Raw genomic sequence first — 13,483 nt, 5'->3', positions numbered from 1 at the left:
GAAAAAGATGCCTGCATAAACATTTCTTTATTTAAAAGTGTAAAAATGAGGAAATATGCAGAACAAAATGGAAGCATTTTGTTTTATATGCCAATATCTTGTAAGGGTTTGATAGTAAGAAATCCAGCGACCACAATTCCCAAGACAGCAATTCTTTCCTTGCATTAAGTACATAAATGAGATTTAAAGCCACTGACCTAATCCTAGATGCCAAAATGTACCATAGCAACAGCTTTCTGGAGAACTTAATTTAAAATTATGGTGATAAAGACAGTTTAGCTAGCAGAAAGCACACACAACAGAGAGTGCACCCAGTGAAAGATAAAGGTATGAAAGCAAATCCCACTGTTTTTTAAAACTAACAGAATGAGAAATGCTCTAAAATTATTTACATATGTCAATTTTGTAAGCACTTGTTACCAAACATTCAGGGTTAAATATAACACTTTTCACATAATGATTTTCAAGATAGAGGATTCTGAGATAGTTAATCCAACAAACCTTTGCAGTAATTGATTAGACTGTTCAGAAACAGGGCTACCCACATATATTATCAATGCAATTAATTAAATGCACTTTAAATTTGATTAAAATTAGCATAATGCAGGACAGTTGCTTGGCTTCTTGAGTACATCAAGGGAGGGTCTGAGGAGAACAGCAAAGATAAAGATTGCTCCTTCTTATGCCAAAAGGTCTAAGAATATTGAAGGAGACACCTAAGTTACCTCAGAAGACATGTCAGAACGAGAAGGGGCTGGCTCCTTGTAGGAACCAAAATTCTTTCAGCTAGAGATGGGCAGATGTCTGCTGCTAAAGAATATTACAAGCAGAAGGTCCTGGCCCTCAAAACCAGCTGTTTTAACCCCAGAGACCTGGTCCAGACAAGGTACCTCACTTTAGATCAAGAGAACATAGGAACAAAGATAATGCACCTCTTATTGAATAAGCACGAGGATAAAATAGAGATGCAGATGATCAATAAACAAGAAATGGCAGATTTTATCAATGTCCCTTTAATCAGGCTGATTGTTCCTGGAACACTAGTTGTTTGGACACCATGGTCAAAAGACCCTTTGCTGTGGGTTTTATACAGTCAGTCTTTCCCTCTGCTTCATAGGCTGTCAAGTGTACAAAAGCTAGTCCCATTCCTGGGAGGCAAGGAGGTATGTGAGAATGCCTAGGTATCCCCACTAACTTCAGCAAAAGGGTGCATAACCATTCTTCTCTCAGGGACGAGGCAAAAATTCTCACCAAATAGCAGTGATCTCATACCTTCAAGTGAGGCCCTGCAAGTTTCTACAGCAATCAATCCTAAGAAGTGGCAGCATTGAGGCATGTGTTGGATACTGGGAACAAATCACACTTAACTCCTAATCCCAGTGTGTTCTGGTTATCAATCCCAATTCCCAAGCCAGATGGCTTACTCTCTTGAGAGCCCCTAGTCTCCATGGCTGCTGCATAGGGAGCCTGCAAAGGGCAAGTAACCAGTGCTTTTAAAATGCATTCAGAACTTTTAATTGAATGCATCACACTGATTACTGATTATAACAGCAGCCCTAATTATACCTGTAGGATATGCTATATAACGTTTTTCAATACCCGGAAACTCACATTGAAGTGACAAAAAGACATCTTTAGCAGATTCTTGCACACTTCTGTTTTCTGATGGATGAAAATGAGCACTGATGTCTGCAATCCACTGGTAACCTTTTAGAGACTTCCCTGAGTGTTCAAATGTCTTATCTGTAAAAATAAAACCAAAAATAAACATGAGCCAATAGGGTAAAAAAGTTATTATAAAGTTTTATCTATCAAAACCCAAAACTTGCTATTTTAGATTAAACAAAGCTACTGGACCAACTTTTTGAAAGAACAAAACTTTAAAAAGAGAATTTCATAATATTATACAATAATGTATGAAACAATTAGCAACCATAATATGTTACTCAGAAGTCCATTTGCTACAAAATAAATCAGTTAAAATCAAAGTAAATATGACTTAGGATTAGGCTATGACTGTACAAAGATTCCCATCTACATAATACATTATTTTATTCATTTCAGCCTGAAAGGACTTTATTCATTCTGCAACTTTTATTCCTGCAACAACTGCCCCCTTCTCCATTTTGGACTCACAAATCCTCTAGAAATCATACAGATAGTGGCCAGACCCAATGCTTCCTTTTGCCATTGGATACATCCCCAAATGGAGATCACTCCCACTGGCAGCAAAAGAAGAAAGACATTTTTGCTGTTCTCCCTCTCCCCAGCTGCGTCAGAGGATCCCCTGAAATGCTGAAGCAGATTTTCAGGAGACGCAGGGACTGCAAGGAGGATGGAAAGCCAGAGACGATTGCCTCCCTGCTTGTTCAGCCAGAGGAGAAGCTTGGCTGGATCCAAAGCCTCCCACAGATGGGAGTCCTTCCACTCACAGGAAGTTTTTGTTGGATCTAACCCAACATTATTTTAGAATTTTGCCACTTCTTGAAACATGCTGTTATTCTGTTTGTGTTGTATACTTCCTGTTCCGCCCACCCCAAATTAAGTAAGTGACAAGCACAGTCTTAGCTAATGATGGATACAGCTAACAAACTGCTTTTACACAGCAAACAAATGCTCCAGTTATGACCTTGGATTTAGTTGTTACCTAGCATAAATGGAAACCACTTCCTTTTGTACAAGGGGCTCCCTGATTACCCTCTCAATCTGCCGTCACATCACAGTGCCACACAACAGACATCCCCAAGGGTGCCCTTTACCTTAGGAACACCTTTTCATAGGGACAGAGAAGGAAGCAAAGGGAAAATAGCAGCAGGAAAGCCCAAGTGCCTGAAGTAATCCTGACTGCCGTGTACAAACTTCCATGCCTGCACATCACTGCAAACCATAATTTATGCTATATCAGCAGCACTGATACTTAGGGCACTGAATTTAAATTATTAGTTTAAGCTAACAGTTCAAAATAACAAAAGTATTTTGGTATCAGTGGCTCTGAGTCCAAGTGCACTAGCTAGAGAATCAGCTGTGATATAAACAACAAGAAGAGCGTTCCACGGGTCTAGGAAGCCCACCTTGGACTTTAAGCAGGGTATAAAAGAAAAGAGCATCTTTGTTCTAGTTCCCTTAGCATACATAATACTTTTCTATGCAGTGCTTTATTGAAACAAATAGGACACCTTAGAATAGAGTGCCTTTTTGTGGGAAGTAGTTCCAATTCATGCAGATAAATAAGAGCTGCAGCCCTATAGCTCAAATTTAAAGAGGCAAAGGGACATCATTGGGGAGGAGATCAACACTGGAAAGCTGTAATAGTTATTAATACTAATGGGAATTATATGCATAAATCTTCCATCCATGCAGGAGAGAGTCATTAGAGTCCAAGAGTGAGAGCCTTGAACTTACCCCTGAGCTAAGAAATATGCTTACATCGCTAATAAAATTCTAAAGGTACAATGAAGTAAAACAAAAAGTCAAAAGACTTTGACTGCCAATCCTAACTAGGGAAAAAGTTACACTTTAAACACAGAGTTAGTATGTTGCTGGTGGGCTTTTAGATTTTATTAAAAATTCAGTGTTTTGCTGGTAGTGATAAAAATAAAGCCTTTCCTTCTATATACTTACTTTAAGATAAAAGTGGATTATATGGAAAACAGAAATAGATATACTGGGTTGTATCCAACAGAAACCCTGTTTTCCATTTTGCTCAAGTGTCAGATCCAAATCTTTGATTCCACTCTTGGAAGACACTGCATTAATTATGCTAGGCGTCATTTGCACCAGTTGTTCTGCCAGTGGTTGGCCAACTGCTAGTGGAACAATGCCCACTTTTCAGATTTTCCCAACAGTATATCAGTAGATATAACCCTGTTTATTCCTGGTAATTAAGGAAAGCAGAAAACTCACTAGATGTCACAAAGGCAGGCCTAGCAGTGTACCAGGTGATGCAAGGGGTTTCCTTTTCCTCATTTGATGGAGGCCAGGTGTTATCTTCAAATGATGTTCGCCCACAAGAACAGCTCCCAGGCAGGATTTCACCACAATACTGCACCTGATTGAAATAAATGTTGCAACATGGCTTACCTCAAAATTATCATCCTTAGATAAGTATCTTATTAAAGGAGGATGTTATTATTTAGGGTAAGATCAAGGTATGGAGGCAAGAACATGTTTGTAAGGGACCAGAATTGAGTCCCTTGACAATCAATGGACCTTGCAAACATACAACTGGATTGCAAAGTAAGTGAACAGCATAATGTAATGATTTCATTTACTTAGTACAATTAACAGAGAATCAGTATATTGATAAAACAATGCAAATCAATACTACACATGGGAACATTCATCATGTTCATAGTAGTGGAGAAAACAAAGTGACATAAATGTGGCCTTAAACATTCAACAATGCCAATCTATTTCATTCAACACAAAAGTACAAAAATATTTTCTGAACCAGCCGAACAAAACAAGAACCTGCCACTATCTGCTGCCCTCTTCTGGTGTGGATCAGGCATTTTTCACAGGCAGGAAAGTGTGACTGTTGTATGATCATCATCCTTCCCATAGGCACAACATAATGAGTCATCATATGGATTCAATGACATCCATAGTATGGGTGGGCAAAAGTAGATTGTGGTCCAAAGATCACCAGCCAATTTCTAAGGGCTACATAGTGTGTACCAGATACCGTTTTCCCCCCAAAGTATGGTAGACTTGATAAATCTACATTTGTTTGATTCAGAAAGACAGCAGATCAGACATTGCACATTGTCACAACTTGTGCTTGCTTACACCTTACATACAGAAATAGGACAAATAGGGCAACCTTAGGCATACTATCTGGATTTGAGACTAAAAGATCAAGGAAAGTGTGAAAATATGGAAGGTAAATTGTAAGCAAGCACAATCTGTGCCCTTTTCAGGTAAGGCAACCAGAACTGTACTCAATATTCTAAGTCACCAAAGATCTGCATAAGAGTGTATGATCTTGGCAGATTTATGTTCTGTTCCTTCCTAATTATGCCTAACACAGAGCCTGTCTTCTTCACAGCAGCTGCTGTGCACTGGATTGACATTTTAATCAAGCTGTCCAGCACAACCCCAAGATTCCATTTTTGCTGAGTCAGATCACATCAGTCTACACTTGAAGTTGGGGGTTTTGCCTTAACACACATTACTTTACATTGAACTACATACATCTGCCATTCTGATGTCCATTCTCCAAGCTTGGAGATATTCCTTTAGAGCTCATCACAGTATCTTTTAATCACCCTAAATAGTTTGACATCATTAGCAAACTTGACCACTTTGGTACTCACCCCTAATTCCAAATCATTTATGAATGGTTTGAAAAGCTTTGGCCCTAATACAGAACACTCTGAGACCCCCATTGTTTACATCCCTCCATTGAGAGAGATTACTATTTATTCCCACTTTCTGCTTTCTGTTCTTCAATCAATTATTGATCCATAAAATGACTAACCCCCCAATCCCCAATATGCATGGATTCCATGAATGCTAAGTTTGCTCAGGAGTCTTTGGTGAAGGACTTTGTCAAGCCTTTTAGAAGTCCAGGTAAACAACTAGCCACAGTAGGTTGTCATGTCATTTAAATCCAGACCACTTCTTGTATGGTACCTTATTTTTTGGTAACAAGCCATCCTGACAACCATGTTCGTTCTAGTAGTTGTTTAACACTTGGGTTGCCGAGGTTGGCTAGCAAGGCACTTGGAAAGAGCAACAAAAACACTTGCCACTCTTAGCATCTTCCTCATGGCTCAGCCAATGAAAATTATTCCAACCAGTGGCCCAGTGACACTCACTGGTTCACCACTATTTCCACATTTTCAAACTCAGGAAATTGTATGATTGTATTTGTAATTTTTTGTTATTATTGTTATCAGACTTTTACCAGTGTGGCTATCGAATTTGTACAGTCCTTCCAATTTCCCTGTCTGTTTCAGCTCTCAAAGAGGGGAGCACAGCAGAGTAGGTAACAAATTGTCAAGGTAAGACTATACAGGCTAATTTGAACAAAGCTGCCGAGCTTTGTTCAAAGTAAAAAGCAATGGTATGGTGGGAAAAGCAATGGTAAGATGGGAAAAGCAGAAAACCTAGGTACGGCAAAGGAGGAACATTATCATACCCTTAGCAATGCAATGTTCTCAGTTTTAAGCATTGCAGTGACACTTCTGAGCTCTATCCATTTTATTAATAGTTCTGCAAGAATCCAACTGCATCGGGAAGGGGAGATGTTAATTCTCCTTCCCTTTTCACAGCTCTCTTTCTGAGTACTTTTTATAAGCTCCAGAATTTTCAAACTGATAACCTCAGATCTTTTTGTTGTTGCCACTCAGTTTATCTAACTCCTATCCCCATTTACTGAACATAAGAAGAGCCATGCCGAATCAGATCAAAAACCCCTGTAGTCTAACACTCTGGAAAGACCACAAGTAGGTCAGCAGGGTAACAAAACCCTCCACTTGCATTCCCAGTAACTGTAACATGGAGAGTTACTGTAGTTGATTCTGAAGTTAATATATAACATATATAACTATTTATGACCAACAGACATTCATAACCTTATCCTCCATTCTCCTTATCTAATCCCCTTTTAAAGCTATCCAAGCTGGTGGTTGTCATAAAATCCTGTGGCAGTGAATCCCACAGTTTAACCATGTACTATGAGAAGAAATACTTCCTTTTATCTGCCCTGAATCATCCACCAATAAGTTTCATCGGATGTCCTCTGGATCTCCTATTATGAGAGAGAAAAAAACGTCTCCCTATCTGTTTTCTTCATGCTGTGTATAATTTTGCACAGCTTTGTCATGTCTCCCCTCACTCAATCATTTTTCTAAGCTAAACAGCTGCTGGAAAAACAATACCTTTAAAACAATCATTGTTTATATATTGAGCAGCTTGCTCCCTGTTAACCACAATTAAGGAACAAAGAGCCAGTTTCATGCACATTCAAGTCTCTCTCTGAATCCCTTCCGATTTCTGGATTGTATCATCCCAGCCACCCAAATTTAACTACAACTCAGGTCAATCCTGTCTCTGACTTGAGCTGTAGTTAACACTAACTTATACCTCTAACCAATCCTAAGTTAAGGTAAATCCTGGTCTGAATTAATGGTGGTATCTAATAGTGGCTAAGGTTGGTGCTAGAACTTTAAGCACAACTGAAGGGGAAAATTTATTGCACCAGAATGGGGCAGACTGGTTGTGAAAGATATCTAACAAGAACAAGAACTAGAACACGAGATTTGACTGTCCCACCAATACCCACACCCCCCTTTTTTTTGCCTAAATCCTATTCCTGCCTATTTGGTATAGCCTTACCTTTGACTCATGATACTGTTATAATTCTCTGAGAACCTTAGGAAATCTAAGTTAGTAGAGGAAATTTAAGTGAGTGTTGATGAAAAGCATGTGACAAAAGTCAGATTCTCAGAGAAAGAGCTAATCAGAGTAGGAAGAAATTAATAATTAATGTGATGATGCCAGTTGTTTAATCGGTTTCAATAACAACTATTGAACAACTATCTCTCTAATTCTTCCATCTGCATGAAGCTATCAGTTCATGTTCCAGCTGACACCAGTGCTGTCTGGAATTTGCTCTCTGAAACCCTCATTACCCTTCTTACATGTCACACGGAAAACATTTTTCGATATAGAAGAGTTCCACAGGTAAGCAACTGTAGCTTTCTTGGTCTAAATTAATTTAACAGATGAGAACTAATGCTGAAAGACAGTAATTTGTCTAAGATTCCACACTTGATCTTTAAGTGATTATAGTGCAAATCTCTCACCCATGGGTCATACTGTCTTTCCAAACAAATAACCTTATTTTAAAGAAAGTCTTTATCAGATTTCTACTAAAACTTATAGAAGTTTAATAATTTCATCATAAAAAACTAAAAAAGAGAAAGGGGGATGGATTGTGCCTTAGTGACAGCCGCATTTGGGAGAAGTTGCCATGCTTCCTTTATAAAAATTAGACACTAAATTACTTCAACAGTATAGGAGATCAATCAGTGTACCACTTCCATCAGTGAAAATCTCTTGAAGAGCTTTAGGCCTGGAACTCTTAATCACCTTAGGCACATCTGTCCCGGCATAGGTAGAACTGTCTGTATACTCATTGTTTGCAGCCCGAGAACAAAGTCAATTTATCTTCGTCCTTAGAGGCTGTCACACAAAGCAGGTTGTGCACAGGAAAAACCTACTTTCTTCAAATAAAACCTTTGTGTGTTTGTCTGCATAGGACCAAGTAAAAATTTCTTGGCAACACTTTATTAGATTCCTACTTCAGGGCTTGCATCATTCTACAAAATGCTTATATTCCTATTAGAAGGATTTTCTCATGAAGATGTATAGATGAAAACTATGATTTGACAATCAGTTTTCTCCTTGCTAATCTAGGAATACAGTTATATCTTGCAATGTCCCTCTTAATTTCCATAACCATTTTCCCATAACAGAAATTAATAAAAATATGGAGAGTTTTCTTATATTGTCACCCTTTTTTTAACAGTAGTCAAAAATATGGTTGTATGCACATTCAGGATTGGGCCCTGTAAACTTCTTGGAATAAAGAACCTGATTTTGCTACATGCCTCAAGTTTCATGTACACCTTAAAAAGAACAACCATAATTAGCAGCTTCAGTGTCTAGCTTGTCAGAGATCTTCATTTCCTCGGCAAAGAAGGCTTGTTGTTACAAAAATCTGAAACTGACAGCATTTCTCCCACTGAGCAGTTCTCAGAATAGAACAGAGCTTGAAACTCTGAAGTTGGAAGAAAAAGGCTCTGATAATCTCTTTGCCACTTGTTTTCTGCCTTGATCACCTTTCCTGTTAAAACAACATTTTGAGGGAGACCACATGCAGCTTTTTACACTGTGAATAGACACTTGAGATAGATATTACTTGGATGGGGAATCAAGAAATGAACATATAAGAGGTTTTTTCCTCTTTCAAAAAATGGAAGGAAGGCAGAAATGGTGGAGGAGTGAAGAGGAACTATAGGATGCATGAAACTTAATTTCTTTAAAGAGAAAATGGTGAGGAAATATTTTACTTGTTCCTGAGGAAAGGCTGCAGCGAGTTACGCCTTTGTAAATTAAAAGAATTTCAGTATCTTGAAGTGAATGAGGCAAAGACTTGCTCACATGACACAACAACTTATTGTGGGTAATTAAATATGACAGTGAGGCAACTTCCTGAAGGGTAGTTTTTCCCCATGGGCTGTTCTAGGGGTAACTTGATCTAAGCTGGCCTGTTGTGCTGCCTGAACATGGGTGACCAATCTCATCACAGGTATGACAAACAGTGAATGGCAGACTCTTTGGAGTTTTTGTAATGTAATCTCAAAAAGGAATTGGGAAGAGAGAACACAAGGGAAAATGGCTTTCACTTATTGTAGAGAGTAGAGAAAGGGCTGTTTCAGTGGTGGTATACTCTTGGGAATGGTCTGAAGGACTGAGGGTAATGGAAGGGGAAACAACCCCAAACAACCCCAATTTGTTAGGCCCACTGAAAGCTGTTCTCAGAACAAGCATCTTACCATGATTCCCTGTCAAAATAGTTTAGCACAATGTGTGAACCCACCCAGTGTTTCTGTTATCACATACATAGGCAAATACTTTACAATTAATGTAAAGATGGTAATCACTGTATGCATCATACCAACATTTTAGAGACACTAACTAGGTCAAGAACAATGTTGCTTTCCCATACTGCTCGGCCCAACTCTCACTGACACTTTGGAAGAGATTAATAGCTCAGGTAATGTTTTTAAGCTATTCTGTACAATTTAGATGCAAATCTCACTCTCACTTTTTTTAAAAGAATTTGTTTTACAAAGCAGGGTGTCAAAAATTGTAAGCAACTCTGATCCTATGGAGATTAACAGAAGATTTCATGCTCTTAAGAAGCTGGATGGAAATGATTTGTTTTAAGAAGAGATAAATCAAATCTTATATGCAGGATTCTGTTCCTTCAGTCCTTAAGACTTGGTATTACTTGCCAGACACATTCTCATATATTATCAGCATTTAAAAATCAACTTTGATTTGTTGTACTTGAAAGATCTGTTTTGTTTCTTATAGGGCATTTATTCATCTTTATGGGAATAAATGTTTTATGAATTAGATATACATTTAATAAGTCACATCACCATCTTGAGATATATAAGCATGTGAAATGCCATAGTTCCAGCAGAAGTCACACAAAAACATGTCCTTCCCCCAAAACTATTACCCATCTCATTTTCTGTGATCAGGAGAAAAAGAAATATCAGAACTATCCTTTTTCTGATCCTGATCTGGAGTTTCATGGTTTTCCATGCTTGATCATGTAAGCTCACAAGGTATGAAGCTCACAAGATACATCTTTCAGCATATACAAGTCAAGAGAATAAAATCAAATCATTTAGTAGGCATCTGTGCCATGGCTTTTGTCACCCCCAAAATAATGCCATCCCTTTCAAGTTTTGGGGGAGGGGGATAATATGATTAGGACAAAAATGCTCACCCATTCAGAATCATAGTAGGAAAGGTGACCTTCACTATAGATTAGGTGTGTGGCATCGTAACACCATTATACATTCATTATGCAGCCTCTGACTGACTATGATTGCTTGGGGAAGTGAACAGCTAGGGGACCTGGCACCAAGCAGCCACACAGATGGAAACAACTGCTGCAAAATATGTGGCAATCCAAAAGATAGATACACTTCAATTTCTGGAGGACATTTCATGTTCTGTCTGAAAGTGTGAATCTGGCTAGATTCTGGTTGGTTGGGCAGTATTTTTATGGCACTGGATGAGAAAGCTTAAAAGCCCCAACGTTTAAAAAGAAAACATCAAGTAGTACTTACACTTCAAATCAGTTTAGCTCCTACTTAGTAAAGATGTTTCCTTATCTATTGTGTACACTACTTACCTAGAAACAGGTATGCATTAAGGGGGTTCAGTAAAGCTTAAGTTTATTGACTGTAAAAAGAGTTTTTCCTATTATCCTCAAAAAGGGAATCCTATCTCTTTTTTGAAGCACAAATACCCATAGTTTGCTTGACTGTGCAAATCATTAGATTTCCATACTATTGTAGTAAATAATCCTGCTCTATTTAGACATTCCCAAAAAAATTACATTGGATTTTTAAGCAATTACTTTGAAAATTAAAATTACTATTAAAGTAGCATTCCTGAGTTATTAATTGCAATTGAAAATGGCTTAGATGCTCATTCACCTCCAGAAAACCTACTGTGACATGCAAATTAGGTAAGAGCTTTCTTTTTTCTTTGCTGTAAAGAAAAAACCTAGAAAAAGCGCATGGTCTCATGGTGGAAGGGTGTGATGTATCTGAGCATCCTTGAAATTTGACAGAGGGAGAGGGGAATGAGACATGCTTCAAGAGACTGAAAGAAAATAAGAATGTGATTCTTCTAAGGTCTTTCTTATTGCTGTTTCCAGTTTAACTTCCATGATACAATGATATTCTGCCATGCTATAGATGTCAGATACCCATGTTGTTGGAAAGTGGAGGAAAGGAGGCTTGTAAACTATTTTAATCTAATTAAACTAAAGTTCCATTAATTTCAGTGGTTCTACTTTAAACAGGATTAGTACTACATACAAGCTATAGTCTTTCAACAACATATTTTACAGGACTATGAACAGCTATCCCAATTTTGTCATTGGGTTAGCTCTGTGCTTAGCTCCTAAACAAAGTTTTTGTGTTCAGATTTTTAACAACCCAGGAACAGAGTATTCCCTGGTTGTTAATTGAAAGCAGAATGGCAAGCACATGGGAGGCAGTACGTCCACTCATTCCTGCAAAATATCAGCTATTTAGGAATTGCCATTACATGCAAAACAGGTCAATTAAGTTTTTGAAATTTTGTAAGCCACGCTTGGAACTTAGTGAAGGACAAGAAATAAACTATTTAAATTAATTTAACAAATCCACACAAATTTGGCAGATACATAATATGCCATTCTGTGGAACCATTTGCAGTATGTGAGCAAACACAGGAAAAACTTAGAAAGTGTACGTTCTGATCATGGGTCATATTCTTACATAATAATTAAAATATTGATGATCCTAGACATCATAAAATAGTGATCTTGTTTTACCAAACCATGAGAATGAGAAGAGAAATAATGTTCTTAACATACCTGGAAAACAAAGTTTGCTCGATATGCCAATACCCATACTTTAAAAAAGTTTTTTATACATATAACATTTGTAAGTAAAATAATATTCGTGTGTTTTTAATGAAAAGGGGTTAGGAGAATCTTTCCAATTATTATGCAAAAATGCATCTTGAAGTTGTGCAGTAATGTATTAAACCAGAACAGTGAATAAAATGTTATTCTCCCTGAGGCACAAGGGCTCATTGTGCTGCCAGAAACAATCTAAAACAAATTTCCAGTGAGCCTTTGTAGTTAAACATGAAGAGATTTATCTGAAGAAAATGCATTACAGTGCAGCAAAAGAGAGCAGAAGCATATTATTATACGAAGGCATGCTAGCCAAAATTGTGGAATGATTATAAAATATTCAATTGAGAGAATATAAAATTAACACCTGTGAAACATAACTGAGGAGGATGACATGTTTGAACACTGAATTCAACATGCAGTGCACTCAACAAATACCATTTTTGTTTAATGTGGTCAGCCCAGATAGGATTTCTGTTATAATTATCATGAATTATGAGAACTGATTCCAGTGGCCTGCTGTTTCAAAGTACTCAGTTTCACTCTTCTGCAGGTTCAGGCCTACTTTCTGTGCATCTCTCCACACTTTGCACAATTGTGTTTGCTTTACAGGTTTGAAAAATAACAGACTGGATTTATCCCTGATGTGTATTGTTTACAGAATCATAATTTGAGGGCCAATCATTAGTATGACAGCTAGAGAGCCAATACGGTCTATGTGCATTAAAGATAAGCCAACACCATCATTCAAACAGGAGGACAAGGAGTACCATGCAAGCAATTTGCACTGCAAGAGAAACTGGCATTAAAACTGAACGCTAAACTGCAAAAGAAGCAAGAACCATCTAAGTAGATGCCCTTCATTGAAAAGTGAGAGGTTGTCCCAGAGGTTTCATAAACTATTACAAGGTGTCTGGGAAAACCTCTTGTATCCCAACAGACATGTATTCAGCAGGAGAAATAGTAATATAGTTTAGCTTCCAATGTGGTATAGGATGAGGCACAAGAATATTATAGTAAATTGCATTATATTGCACAGTTTCCATGTTATGAATTAGCAGAGCAGTGCCTATATAATGCAACTATGGTTGAAAGATTAGTTGAAAGATTATAGTTGAAAGATTAGATAGGCTGGATCCTCAGAACCACGGGTGGCACTTTGCTCACTGAAAGGGGCTCTTCCAGCCTTGTTATTGCATTTAGAAGAACAAGCCTTGCTCATGAAGAATAAGCATGGTTTTATCTCATTTACCTCAT

General features: G+C 37.8%; 1 protein-coding gene across 5 annotated transcripts in view; it reads right to left on the bottom strand.

Moving 5' to 3' along the window:
• The window catches only part of DPH6 (diphthamine biosynthesis 6), a 267,666-nt gene that overhangs the window by 135,995 nt on the left and 118,188 nt on the right, over positions 1-13,483 (bottom strand). For all 5 annotated transcript variants that reach the window (XM_044436301.1, XM_044436302.1, XM_044436306.1 and 2 more), the window contains 2 exons: positions 3,904-4,048; positions 1,612-1,743 (listed from right to left, as the gene is read on the bottom strand). In XM_044436301.1, coding sequence (XP_044292236.1) covers positions 1,612-1,743; positions 3,904-4,048 — 277 coding nt within the window. The remainder of the gene's footprint in view (positions 1-1,611; positions 1,744-3,903; positions 4,049-13,483) is intronic.

This window comes from Varanus komodoensis, unplaced genomic scaffold (genome assembly GCF_004798865.1).
Source record: "Varanus komodoensis strain SLA01 unplaced genomic scaffold, ASM479886v1 scaffold3, whole genome shotgun sequence".
Classification (NCBI taxonomy): domain Eukaryota; kingdom Metazoa; phylum Chordata; class Lepidosauria; order Squamata; family Varanidae; genus Varanus; species Varanus komodoensis.
Note: the sequence above shows the minus strand (reverse complement) of the source record. Positions and strands in the feature narration are given on the sequence as shown.